Raw genomic sequence first — 12,793 nt, forward strand, 5'->3', positions numbered from 1 at the left:
AGCTCAAACTTAAGGTGAGAACTCCTCAACTCCTGAAAGAGAGCATGAGATGGAGGAAGAATTCTCTCACTCTGGGGGGGGGGGGTTGTTTTGCATGCTCTATCTGATAAACATCTGATACATTGAAAAAAGTGACAGGTAAAAGATGAATCTAAACGTGTCAGATAAACTCTAATCCTTTTATCCTTCTGTTGCAAGATCCAATGATGGTCTGTCATTTTTTGGGAAAAAAAAAATAGAAAACTGAGTCCGGTTTAGGAACGTCAGGAGAACGCACAATGATGGAAAATGCCAGAATTTTCATATTCCAGTCACCTGCCGTACCTCATACGCCTCATTGCTTCTTACTGACACAAGCAGTTCACACATGGGAACTTCTGTTCCTTCAGCCCAATGACGGATCTCACGGGCTCAGATGACTTCAAACCCCAACACGTTCTTATAAAAAAATAACAAGCGTTCTTTTTTCTTCTTCCTCTTCTTTTTTAGCCGGACGTTCGTCATACACACAGAAATAGATCTCCTGAGGACAGCTCTGGGGTGACTGGTTTCTGCATGAATGTATACGTGCTGCCTCACACTCCTTCGCTGACCCATCCCAGCTTCAAAAAGGCCTCTTTTTCTTTTTCGGCTGAAGGCAAATGTCTGGCAGGTTCGTGTCTGAATGGGCCTCTTTGTTTCCCCGAGAAATGAACAAGTGTCTCGCCAGACGCTGGGGTCAAGAGGGCAAGTGACATTGACCTCTTGGAATAAGAGTGACGTGCTGTGTCGCATTAAGGAGGGGAGGGGTTGGAGGTCAAGGGTCACCTGTAAAAACCTGCTCGGGTTGTTGTAAGGGGTTTTCTTGTGCTCTCAGCAGTGACGCAGTGACAAACTGTGACACAGACACTCCCCAAACAAGCTGGAGAGAGGATAAAACCGTGAGTTAATGGGGACAGCCATGACCTTAGAGGCTTAACCTAGGACTTAATTAAAAGGTGGACATGGTTTTTTTTTTCACAAAAGATGTTATTGAAACCTTTTTTCTTCAACCTTTATTTAACCAGAAGTTCAAAGAAATTCTCGTGAGCGTGTGTGTGTGTGTGTGTGTGTGTCTGTGAGAGAGAGAGAGTCATATCGTCGTCTAAAATTGAACGATGACACAAATGACAGAAAGTTGAACTGCGTTATCTGAAGCATGTGGGTTTATCAAACGTGTTTTTAGTTCATTTTTCCATATTGCCAGACTTCATTATCAAATTAATCAAACTGACTAGACTTAGTGTTCTCATACAGACATTTTACAATACTATCTCCACATTACTATTTCAGCAGCTGACACCAAACTAACATAAGAATGTTTCCCATTTTAAAGTGTTTTAGAGTGGGCTAGCATGCTCTTAATTATCTCATGAAAACGTCGTCAAAGTCATAAATAACCATGGTAACCAGCAGTCGTTGCTAAACGCCGCTTTGAAGAAAATACAGAGATAAAGGGTACTCTTTTCTTATCTGTATATACTGCAAACCATTGTACATATTACGTTCATTACTAGCTCTGTACCTCGCACTGTTAGATGAAAAGAGGTCTTGGCTCCCAGCAAGGGAAAAAAAAGAGAGAAACATCCTCATCTGGCTGAGGGATTTGGGGCGGAAGTCTCCTACAGCTGATTTATAAAATACATTCAGAGCGCTGTGGACATTTGCCTGCTTGCGAATCGAAGATTTACAGCTAATGTGAAACAACTGGCCTAGAACTGGAGCAGCTGCTGGTACCGAGGCAGGACGCCTGTCATGTGCTTCCTCGAGACAAAACGGTGCCTGAAGCTGCCTGCATCTATATCCTATTTATTGAACTTCGGTGAAATACCCCCGCGCGCCCCCGCCTCGCCCAATCGAACACTTTGTGCGCATTACAGCCGTTGACGCTTCGCCACAGCGTTGAAAGGAACGTCACTCCTGCACGTAGGTTACTGACACCTATTGAGAACAGGTCTCAACCATGTTTAGCTTTATTCATTAAACTGTCGTTGCAAAACCTTAACACTGAACTATTACAGATGCTGTCGTGTAAAAAAGTCATATAGTCTTGTTCTGAACTTACTAACAGCTCAGTGACCAATTAGACTTTTGTTTTGCTAACAGGGTTAAGCCACTTCGTTTCTATTGTAACACAGGCTGGCAGTGACTATGACTAAACTGCAATCAGACTGCCTTTATAAAATTCTTAAAAATGAATGATATGATTGTTTTAAATCTCTCTCTCTCTATCTCTCTCCACACACACACACGCACACACACACAGAGGGCTACCAGAGATAGAACAGGTGCATGCTCCAAATATGATTCTATCTTTAGAAAGAGATATGAAATATGCATTAATATTGAGGACAACCTAGATACAGGGATCGTCTTTGCATTGAGAGTTCAAAGCGCCAACATACTGTCATAATATCCTATAGTGTTTTTTCTTTCAGCCGCTTCGATAGCACGCTTAACACATGGAGGAATACGGCCTCATCTTTATAACTGAGTGACTCAACTTCGTTTAAATGGTTTGGATTTAAGTCACGGCAAAAAAAGGGCACTGTCCTTCCCATAGGTCACAAATGGTCATAATGCAGGATAGCCTGTCTTTGTGATTACACATAAAGCGGGTTAACGTGTGCTGGGTCCGAATTTATGCAATACGGAATTCCCTGCCTCATTGTCATCTTCAAGATACTTCTTCTTTCTCTCACACTGTAATAAGAGGTAGATCACGTTTCGTGTTGGTCTAACGACAGGATCCGCCCTAAAGTTAGTGCCTTAAAATGAAGTCGAGTGCGCCTCCCTTTTGTGGCGCTGCACATGTCAGCGGTGCAGGACTTGGTTTCGGGCAGTTTTTAAAAACCCCGTGTGCTATTTGCACGGCCAGTGTTCCGAGGACAATTTGTAAGGGCTTGCACAAGCGGAAGAGGAAATAATCGGCACGTTAATATATTACTTAAATTATTATTGTTAATATTATTATTTTGAGGTTATCATCTTCCTTGGCTAGACGTGGGATCTAAAGAACCAAATATCCCAAGGCATAGAGGTTTTTAGGCTGATGCACTACAACCTCACAATCATCGCACTGGATATTACACAACGGCGGAAAAAAAAATAGTCGCCCTCTATTCTGTGAGAGAAAGAATTATTTGCTGAGTGACTGATATCGTTGTACTGAACAAGTGATTTAAACTCCTCGACTTTGGGGCACCCGTTTCATGACCGGACGCTTCACTGTCACTTAGTTCGACCGCTTGAACATCATTTGCCATTTGTCATCCTTACGCGGTGCTCCGACGAGACGAATATGCTCTTGAGTTTCTGCACTTTGATGACTTTAATGTCGGGATTGCCGCGTTTTCTTGCGTCTTACGTGCCTTGTGAGCCTTGTGACCAGAAGGCGCTGTCCATGTGTCCTCCGGTCCCTGTGGGCTGCCAAGTGGTAAAGGAACCGGGCTGCGGCTGCTGTCTGACCTGTGCGTTGTCCGAGGGCCAGGCGTGCGGCGTTTACACGGGGACTTGCAGCAAGGGGCTCCGCTGCCTGCCCCGGAGCGGCGAGGAAAAGCCGCTACATGCCCTCCTCCACGGAAAGGGAGTTTGTATGAACGAGAAAATATACAAGCCGCTACACTTAGGCCGGGGTAAGCTTACGATTTGTATCATGTCGACAGGGATTTAGCGAATGAGCTAAAGAGTACAGTCGCAGGACCGATATCTGCATATCTGAATGTGCATGCTAATCCATCCAAGTTATATCATGCCGACATAAGAGCCTATCTCTCAGTGCTGACCGTTCATGATTACAGCAGGGTGCTGTCGGGCTCGGGAATATCAGTACTATGACGTGTTTAAGAGGGGGGGGGGGGGGTATTCCACTATAGTATAAAATGTCTGTCTTTAATCCAAACGATATGATTCGTTTCTTGCACAAATGTGTTTTTATTTTGCTTTCCATGTCTCTGAGTAATTATTGCTGTCGTTGTAATGCTGATATTTTTTCAGCCCTTGAAGTCAGTCAGTCGTTTTACGATTAGACAGGTGTGTGAAAATAGTCCAGGAATGACAATATAAATCGGCTTCACCACCATCGCGCTCTCTCTCTCTCTCCCTCTCTCTCTCTCTCTCTCTTTCCCTCTCACTATCTCAGGCAAAGAAAAGTGACACTTGCTAAACTTGCTTTGCCTCTCGGTGCAGTGCGGCTGGCATTTGTGGCGAGGTGATTCAGCACAACGTCTCTGTTAAGGGGCTTTGAGATGCTGCACTCCGTCTGCCTGCAGATGCTTTTAGAGTGGCAATCCTTATTTCCTGTCGGGCTCAATTTCAGAACCCACTTACCAACTGCGAAAGAGGGGGAGGAAGTGAGAGAGGGAGGGAGGCAGAAAGAGGGAGAGAGATGAAGAGAGAATGAGTTGTGAGAAAAGAGACAAAGAGAGGCCAAGAAGCAAAAATGAAAAGATACAGAAAAAAAAAGATGTGAATGCTGAAAATTGCATACGGAAAAAATATAAAGGAATGATCAGAGAAAATAATATTTAAATGGTAAAAAGTTCATGAAAGACGTGTAAAGCTGACAGTGAGAACAAAGCGTGCGTGAGAGAGAGAGAGAGGGAGAGAGAGAGAGAGTGGGAGAGAGAGAGAGCACAAAAAAAAGCTGAGAAACAGAGCGAGCGTGAGAGAGAGCGGGGTCAGGTGTCCGACTCTTCTCTCAGGACAACGTAGAGCTCAGATTAGCAGGAGTTTGCAGAACAATGCTTCCCCCCAGATTAGGAAACTGTCTCACACTTCCACAAAAAAAAAAGAACGAAAGACAGACAGAAAGAAAGAAAGAAGAAAAAGTTCAGCGGAGACACCACTGATAACCCTTTGCCAGATGATTTGTTTACAGATTAAAAGGGGGGGGGGGGCGGAAGTCCAGTTGATTCATTGCGTCAGTTTCTCTGAAAATTGGTGTCAGGAGAATGTCCAGGGTTATTCCGTGATTTGTCGGCGATGGCGTCACAGACGGCTTGAGAGATTTGCTCATCCGGTGTGACCCTATTTCCCAGGCTGCTTAGCTCCTTCGACAGTAGGCTGAGAGCTGATGGCGATGAGGAGGGGGGGTGGTGGCGGGGGGGGGGGGGGTTCAAGGCCCGAGATCTGATTACTCACGCGGTGTGCAGCTGGACAGGGCGCTGACGCAGGGAGAGGGCACGGGAAGAAACGGAGGAAAAAAGGAAAGAGAAGCAGGCATCTGGTATCTTTTCCTCTCAGTTCAAATGTGGGTGTTTAGTGTTGACGGATGATGGGCCCTGTACCAGACCAACATGTTCACAATGTGTAGCGTTCGTAAGACAAGGGCATCTGTGTGTGTGTGTGTGTGTGTGTGTGTGTGTGTGTGAAGCCCTGAGTTGGATTTGATTCATTTGAAACACAGACGGTTCATGAGGAAAAAAAAAAAGTGAACAGTTAGAAAAGTATACATTACCACGTTTGATTCGAATTGATCTACTTAGTCCACAGAAATTAAACTCTGCACAACACAGTTGAAATCAGTTACACAACATGACACTTCTGTGTGATCTGAAAGTTTTTTAGTCACTATTGTGATAATTTGTTTGGTGAGTGTACATGCCTGTGCGTGTGTGTGTGCATGTGTGTGCGTGTGTGTGTAAATGCGAGGGTGTACAGCAGGTTGCTGCACCATGTTAAAACGTTACGTTCATAATGACATTCAGAGCTCTTGCTTTTCTGCACTCCTGAATGACTTTTCTAGGGCATGTTTATGTTTCTCCTCATGTTAGGCAAGAAAGCACAGCCAATGAAAAATGCGTCCCGGCCATGTTTCTGGCAGGCCGTAAGGATTTCTCCTAATAAAGTTTTACAGTGAGTCACCACTGCTCACACTTAGCCCTTGCACCTGCAAGGAGTTGGTAGCAGCTGCAGAAAGAGGAGGAAAAAAAAAAGTCATCAACTGTATTGTGTTTTCTTCAGTGACAAGAAAGTGATTTAAAGTCAAGACAGGCTCACATTGACCTAATGTGGAAAAATCTTCCATGTCTTGACCCTTCTAGAGGACACCCTTGCAAACACCCTGAGCCCTAGAGAACATTCATTTTATTGTTTTCACCTCCTATTTGGGTCAAGATTGTAAATTTAAAGATGGTTGTACATGATCTTAAGTTAACATAGTTTTTGACCGTTTCGGTTGATGGTTAGACCACAGTTCTTGCCCATACAAAACAAACTGGCAGTTTTCAGCTTTCTCTTGACAGGCCCTCGATAGACGTCAACAGACGTTTTTGTGGAAACCTCAGGCATGTTTAAGATTCTCTGAAAAGGTTTACCAGGAAATTTGACTCACAGAGATCTCCAGTGCAATATGCATAATCTATTTCCATTCTACAGGCTTTATCCCTGTTTGCAGTGTTGATAACATTAGGTAACCGTGTGCAATACTGAGACTAGTTCTTCTTACTTGAGTGAAGAAGAGCAGCGAAAGAGAACTCCTTTTTCCGCACATTGTTTGAGCAGTGAAGGTGATCTCCCTGTGACATCTTGGTCCTGGCGCTGGTTCAGAACTCTGTCTGAATGTCAGATGCCATCATTTAGCCTTGTTTAGTCCGAACGCTCTCTGCCCACCATAGCAAGTCAAAGATCAGCCTTCCCAAAACCTCTTTTTCTGGAGACCTTGCATCCAAAAAGTCACTGTTCGAGGGTGTTGCAGGTCTCTTCTGCTACGCCCGCTTTACGAGCGAAGAGACCCAGAGCCTGGAAAAACTGAGAGACCAATATGAAATAGACTGAGCACCAATGCAAGCCAAAAAAGCGAGAAGACGGAGGTTATTGTTAGACACAGTTGGCGAGAAAAGCGGCTTCAGTTAACAGAATCCAACCTGAGGAATGCAGCTCATGGCATGCAATGAATAAACTCGCAGTCCAAAAAAATAAAACGTTTTATCCTTGGTTAACATCATCCATCGTTGTGTTGATTCAACTGAGGATTGATAGGATTCTTCCTTCAATTTTGTTTTTTCCCTTCTTTGAAGAAATAAAGTCTTTCAAAAAAAGAAAAAAATAAATAAACCCCTCAAAACTAGTGGCAGATACATTGCGAATACATTTGCTACTGCTAACAAATCCCAGAATGTTTCAATAAAGTATTTGATACATGCTGGCATGTTTGAAAGAGTGTGTAACAACACAGATCAGAAAATTCTATGGCTGTGTTCACATGCGGAATGTGTCGTCATTCCAAAAGAATTCAGTCTGATTCCAGATAAACTGTTTACATTTATTCCAAATTTGTGATCTGTTTTAATATCTCTGTTTACATGTCATAACCATAACCCAAATAAATCAGTTCCTGACAACACAGAAAAATATGACGAAGGGAGACTGAGGGAACGCAAGCTTGGATGCCTGTATCCCAGCGGAGAAAGGAATCAGACTGGAGCGTTTACATGACTTTTTAATCAGTAATATCCATCTATAGAGCGGATTATCGGAGCGGATTATACCACCCTTCCCATTCTGAATGAGATTCCATTGGCTCTGACCTTGTTCTGAGTACACTAATCTGATTCAGGTGTTTACATAAACACGTTTTATTCTGATTGACATCTTTATCCCTTTAATGAAGGAATGAAGCATATGTTAAATGCTATATGAATCAGTGTGAACTTTCAGGCTTTGTTTCAAACATCAAAAGTGTTTCTATCCTCTTGAACTGCACAAGCGCTGGCTGGTGTTGGAAAAGCATCATTTAAGCTTCAGTAAGGATGCAAAAGTTAGGTTTTTCAGTTGTATTTTTATCTTTGTTCTACTGTCTACTTGAGTGTGCAGAAAGGAAACTGATAAACCCATAGCAAACAGACAAAAACAGAGATATCAGAAATCCTGTTTCCAAAATGTTATGAAACACCATTTTTATCTCTATGTTCAAACTACGTATAGGACCTGTTTTTTTGCCTGATAAAAAATTGATGTTTATCAGTACCGTCATCGGCATACACTCTCCTTTCTCAGAATCCCATGAGGATGCTCTGGTTACCGAGGTAACGGACGACCTGCTTCCGCCGGCAAAGGTTCCACTGTTCCCACAGGACCACATCAACACCAAGAAGGCCCAGGCGATGCGCAAGGACAAGAAACGACAGCAGGCCAAGCTCAGAACAATGGCACACATGGACTACTCGCCTCTCGGCATAGACAAACACCAGTCTGAATTCGTAAGTCCGCAGTTACCACAGACAGAACCTCTCCCGCTGGGGTTCTCAGTCATCGGGGTGTCACCCAGCACTTGGGTGCCCAAATCCAGCATAGGGGCCAAAATTCTGCCAGTTTTCCTGTCTGCCAACCTGTAGCGTCATCTCACTGGTCAAAGTCTATTTTCCAGGTAAAGCCAGCCTCCTATATAAGAGGCAGAAGCTCAGTTCAGCAGGGCTGTGATCATCCAGGGCTGGATTTGGTTTATTTAAGCTTTATTAATAGATTTAATGGAGCACCATATTTCTTGATGGTCTCAGTTCTTACATACTTATCCACTCTTACATAAGAGGGTTTTTGCATGGGTAAACAGCGTTGTTTTATAATGTTACAATACAGGGAATGTAAGCAGAAGTGTGAAATGCTATGTACCGTGATGTCCGTAATGTAATAAACTTAAATCACTGAAGTTATAAGAGTCATTTGGATATCCAGTACATACCATTTGAAATGTTAAAAAAAGCACCATACATGTTATGTGGTATTAGTCAATGATGGTAACTGCCAACTTGAGAATACAAGTTACCGATTTTTCACAAGAACAGTTAACAGTTAAATCTATTGTTTTGTCTGTAAATTGTATGCTGCCACACCCTTATGTGTGTATCTCTGTAAGTAAGGCGCCTCAGCTAGCTGGTTAGCTGGTTTGCTAATTTACACATCGCGTCTCGTCTTTTGGTCATCCTAGGGCCCCTGCCGACGGAAGCTGGATGGGGTTATCCAGAGAATGAAAGATGCTTCCAGAATCATGGCTCTGTCCCTCTACCTACCCAACTGTGACAAAAAAGGCTTCTTCAAGCGCAAGCAGGTACAGCACGTAGCTCAACGTCAACTCATTAGCCTACCTCAGATTAGCGCTACACGACTAGCAAGCACCTGAGAGCAATTTTAGGAATGTTTTCTGAACACGTCAGCAAGAATAAAGGTAGCTCGTTGATCTAAGTACAGTAATTTTGCATTTGGGAGGAATTAGAACCCACATAGATGCTTCTTAATCACTGATTTTTTTTCCTGGTCTAATCTTTAAACAGTAGCATGGCTTAGATTCCACAGCTCTTTGTTGTGTGTTTCAAGGCGTGAGAGAAGCATGCGTCATTCCCATGAAACATGGCTTAGGATATGATTCCGAAATTAATTTTCCCTGGCACTGACATTTTTGTCACGAGTTGATTAATTGACCATAAGTGGCTGTAATGGTAGCTATTGTAGGTTGTTTTTTTTCCACAGCTGACGCGAAGTAACTTCAAAACATGTAAAGATGCTCTAAGAGCCGCAGACAATTGTCTTAACCGCATCTTCCATCTCTCTCTCTTTCTCTCTCTCCACCTCTGTGTGTATATGTGTGTGTGTGTGTGTGTGTGTGTGTGTCCTGTAGTGTAAACCCTCCCGGGGTCGTAAGAGGGGCATCTGCTGGTGTGTGGATAAGTACGGGGTGCTGATGCCCGGCACGGACTACAGCGGGGGTGACATCCAGTGTAAGGACCTGGAGAGTAGCAGCAACAACAACGAATAAGAGGTGACCGTCACGGTCACATGACACCAGACCTGCCCTCACCCTCCCCTCTCACCCCACCCATGCTCTTTCAACTGCCAGTCAGTCTCTGCTCAGACGCCTGGAAAAACGGGTAAAGTGTTGAGTGTAGGGACGGATCCATTTGTATGTTTCTTTACCCTCTCGGACAACATGTTCGGCCCTTCAGTCCCTCACCCCCAGTTTCTTCCGTGCTAAAGAAAAAGACGAGCTCGATGTATTGATTAGGATATTAACCTCATCGAGTAACACAGGGAACAAACCATTAACAACATGAATCAGGCTCTACTTTTCACTACTCATATGGTTATTATTATTATTATTATTATTATAATCCTTTTTTATTTTGGTGGTGATGTTAGGAACTTATATGAGGGTAGAATGATTCAAGGGTTTATTCCAAAAATCTGTTGTTGTTTTTTGTTTTTTTCTGGTGTAATTGTCTTTAAGAGAGAGCACTTACTTGTAGAGAATGCTTACTTGCTCAGTTTTTTTCCCCTGAAATTGTTTTTTTTTTTGTTTGTTTTTTTGTTCTTGCTGATTTTGTGAACTTATAGTTGGTTTTTTTTGTTTTGTTTTGTTTTTGTTTTTGTTTTGCATGAGTCTGTTTATGTGCAATGTGAATGGCCCTCAAAGCTGGCATCAGGTTGGAGATTTTCTCCTCTGACCGCCAGTATTTGTCGGTTTTCAAGAATTAAGCTTAATGCCTTTAAATGCCTTCTGCATGTCAGATAAGGAATTTAATATATGAGCTTAACACATCCATTAAAAGTCATTATTTCTTTGGTCAGTTCTTAGAAAAAAAACAACAACAACCTTTTTTCTTCCCCTTTATTTTGTTTGGAGCCTCTGTTATCCATCGCTGCGAGCTTCGACCAGGTTTGAAATATGGAAATGGACTGCGTCTGATTCTTTTGTGAGGCACCGCACACGGGAGCGTTTGCCATTTGAATACAGGCTAGTCTGAAAACAAACTAACCCCATTACATGTTAGTACCTGTCGCTGATTCTGAGAAAAACCCACAGGTCTTTGGGTTCCTATGGAAATCCCAGTGCCTTGTCTTTTGCCCCACTCAAATGTATTTAAATTTTGATTTACATTAAAAGTCACAGAGAGTGGAAAACAACAGAGCTGAGAGCAGCCTCAAAACCCAAATTATTCAAAAACGGATGAGAGAAGGAGAGAGAGAGAGACAATGAGAGAGAGAGGGAGAGAGAGAGAGAGAGAGAGAGAGATTGAACTAAATAAATATTTCCAATATAGTCATGACTTGGGTATGTTCACAGTGTCACAGTGGAAAAGGTCCAGTTTCTGGAGTGTAAGTCACGTAAACGGGGCGGTCGCCCTTGTGTGTTACCATAGCAACAGTTTGTTTGGGAGCTGCCTTTTCATTCATTTGGTTTATGTATTGACACAATGCTTTTCACGAAAAAGAACAAGCATTTCCTCTCGGTCACAAGTGGGTGATTAGCTGAATCGAATTACAGGGGGGTGGGGGGTGGGGGGGGGGGGGGGGGGGGTTGGATGGACATCTTCTTAAAGCAATGTGGTGTGTGCTGTCCGTCTCTGCAGCTGTGCTGAAACACTCCTGATGCGGTTAGTCAAGGTTTTCCCGGGCATCGGAATATTAGAGCCAGGTGTGCTGGATTAGGGTCAGAGCAAAAGTATGGAAGCTGAACAACTCCACAAGAGAAGGATTTCCAATCCATTTTATCCATATTATGCCGTTAACATTTCTTCCCACCACAAACTCATGGCTAAGCCAAGGAATCTGGCCAGATTGTAGATTTGTAGATAACTGAGACCATGGGATGGTTGCACATAATATATATATATATATAAATATATATATCTCTATTTTCTTTTGTTCACTGTTTTGTTATTATCATGGATGACTCTGATGTCAAAGTCCCATTCCGTGCTAAAACTTGGTTATTGGTCTGAAACTGGTCCTGCAGTGTGTCCCAAGCGTTATGTAAAGACAAAAGGGGGGGGGGGGGGCGGGGCTGATCTGACACACGCCTAAAAAGCAAAGCTGTGACTCAGGACTCTTTGGGAAGCACTGCCCTTCAGGGGACAGATCTGGGACAGGGGCCCCGTGGCCTAAGCCTGTGTATGGTTCATTCCACAGCAGAGCAGTCTGACGATTCTCACAGCCTGTAGCATTCACTCACACTCAGTCAACACACAAACTGTCAGACAAAGAGTCAACATATAGCAAATAACATAATCATATAAAAGGTGCTTTTTTTTTTTTTTTTTTGGTTGGCAGATAAGTTATTGATAAAAGTCCACATATATGGATTTGGAGAGATATTTAACCAAGTAAGTAAAGCTGTCAGGCATTGTTTTGGTTTTTTTTTTAGCTAACTGTCTGCAGCGCCACCTAGTGACAGGGGTTCGACCGACAAATCTGAAACGTTCTCCTCTGCATCGATGTAAATTCACCAAGTTATTTGTGTTACTCAGTCTCTTAATCAAACAGTAAAGACATAAAGAAAGGGATCACCTTCAAGAGCCGATGTGTCATGCAGTTCAGTTTTTACCTGAAGGAACGAATTCTCTTTAGTTTTCTTTTTTTCTTTTTTGTAAGATTTTGATCCTGATTCATTTTAATATCATAAACTGACTTATTTAAAGCAAATCTTAAACAAGTCTTCCAAAGTCAAATAAGAACAGAAATGTTGAAAACAAGCTATCAAAAAATAAATAAATAAATAAATAAAAGAAAGAAAATCAACATAATATTTATTCACCTTGTAATTTATGTACTCAAACATATGTCTCTTTTGTAATGACACGGCATTTATTTAAATAAAGTTACGTATTCATTTACGACAATGAATACAAGTGTATATGTGGTCTGTGTAAAAAATGCATGGGAAAACTTGCGTATTGCTTGCACTGTATGTTTTAGCATTAGCATTCTCGTATAAGCATCAAGTATTTCAATGATGAAAGTGAGGAGCTGAAATCCACCACAACATTTTCTAAGCCCCTTAAGG

At 42.6% G+C, this 12,793-nt stretch overlaps 1 protein-coding gene across 1 annotated transcript; it reads left to right on the forward strand.

Annotated features, from left to right (window-relative positions):
• Positions 1-3,319: 3,319 nt before the first annotated feature.
• On the forward strand, positions 3,320-10,052 carry igfbp5a (insulin-like growth factor binding protein 5a). The gene is made up of 4 exons (XM_030781684.1): positions 3,320-3,653; positions 8,017-8,219; positions 8,945-9,064; positions 9,632-10,052. Exons 1-4 carry the CDS (start codon positions 3,320-3,322, stop codon positions 9,767-9,769), a joined length of 795 nt encoding a protein of 264 aa, XP_030637544.1. The 3' UTR covers positions 9,770-10,052.
• The last annotated feature ends 2,741 nt before the right edge of the window (positions 10,053-12,793 follow it).

Source organism: Chanos chanos, chromosome 8 (genome assembly GCF_902362185.1).
Source record: "Chanos chanos chromosome 8, fChaCha1.1, whole genome shotgun sequence".
Classification (NCBI taxonomy): domain Eukaryota; kingdom Metazoa; phylum Chordata; class Actinopteri; order Gonorynchiformes; family Chanidae; genus Chanos; species Chanos chanos.

Excerpts from the sequence above, each read along its gene's own strand:
- igfbp5a (XM_030781684.1), top strand. The coding sequence starts at position 3,320 with ATGCTCTTGAGTTTCTGCACTTTGATGACTTTAATGTCGGGATTGCCG. Across the intron at positions 3,654-8,016 it reads GCCGCTACACTTAGGCCGGG|AATCCCATGAGGATGCTCTG; the intron begins GTAAGCTTACGA and ends CTCCTTTCTCAG. Across the intron at positions 9,065-9,631 it reads GCTTCTTCAAGCGCAAGCAG|TGTAAACCCTCCCGGGGTCG; the intron begins GTACAGCACGTA and ends TGTGTCCTGTAG.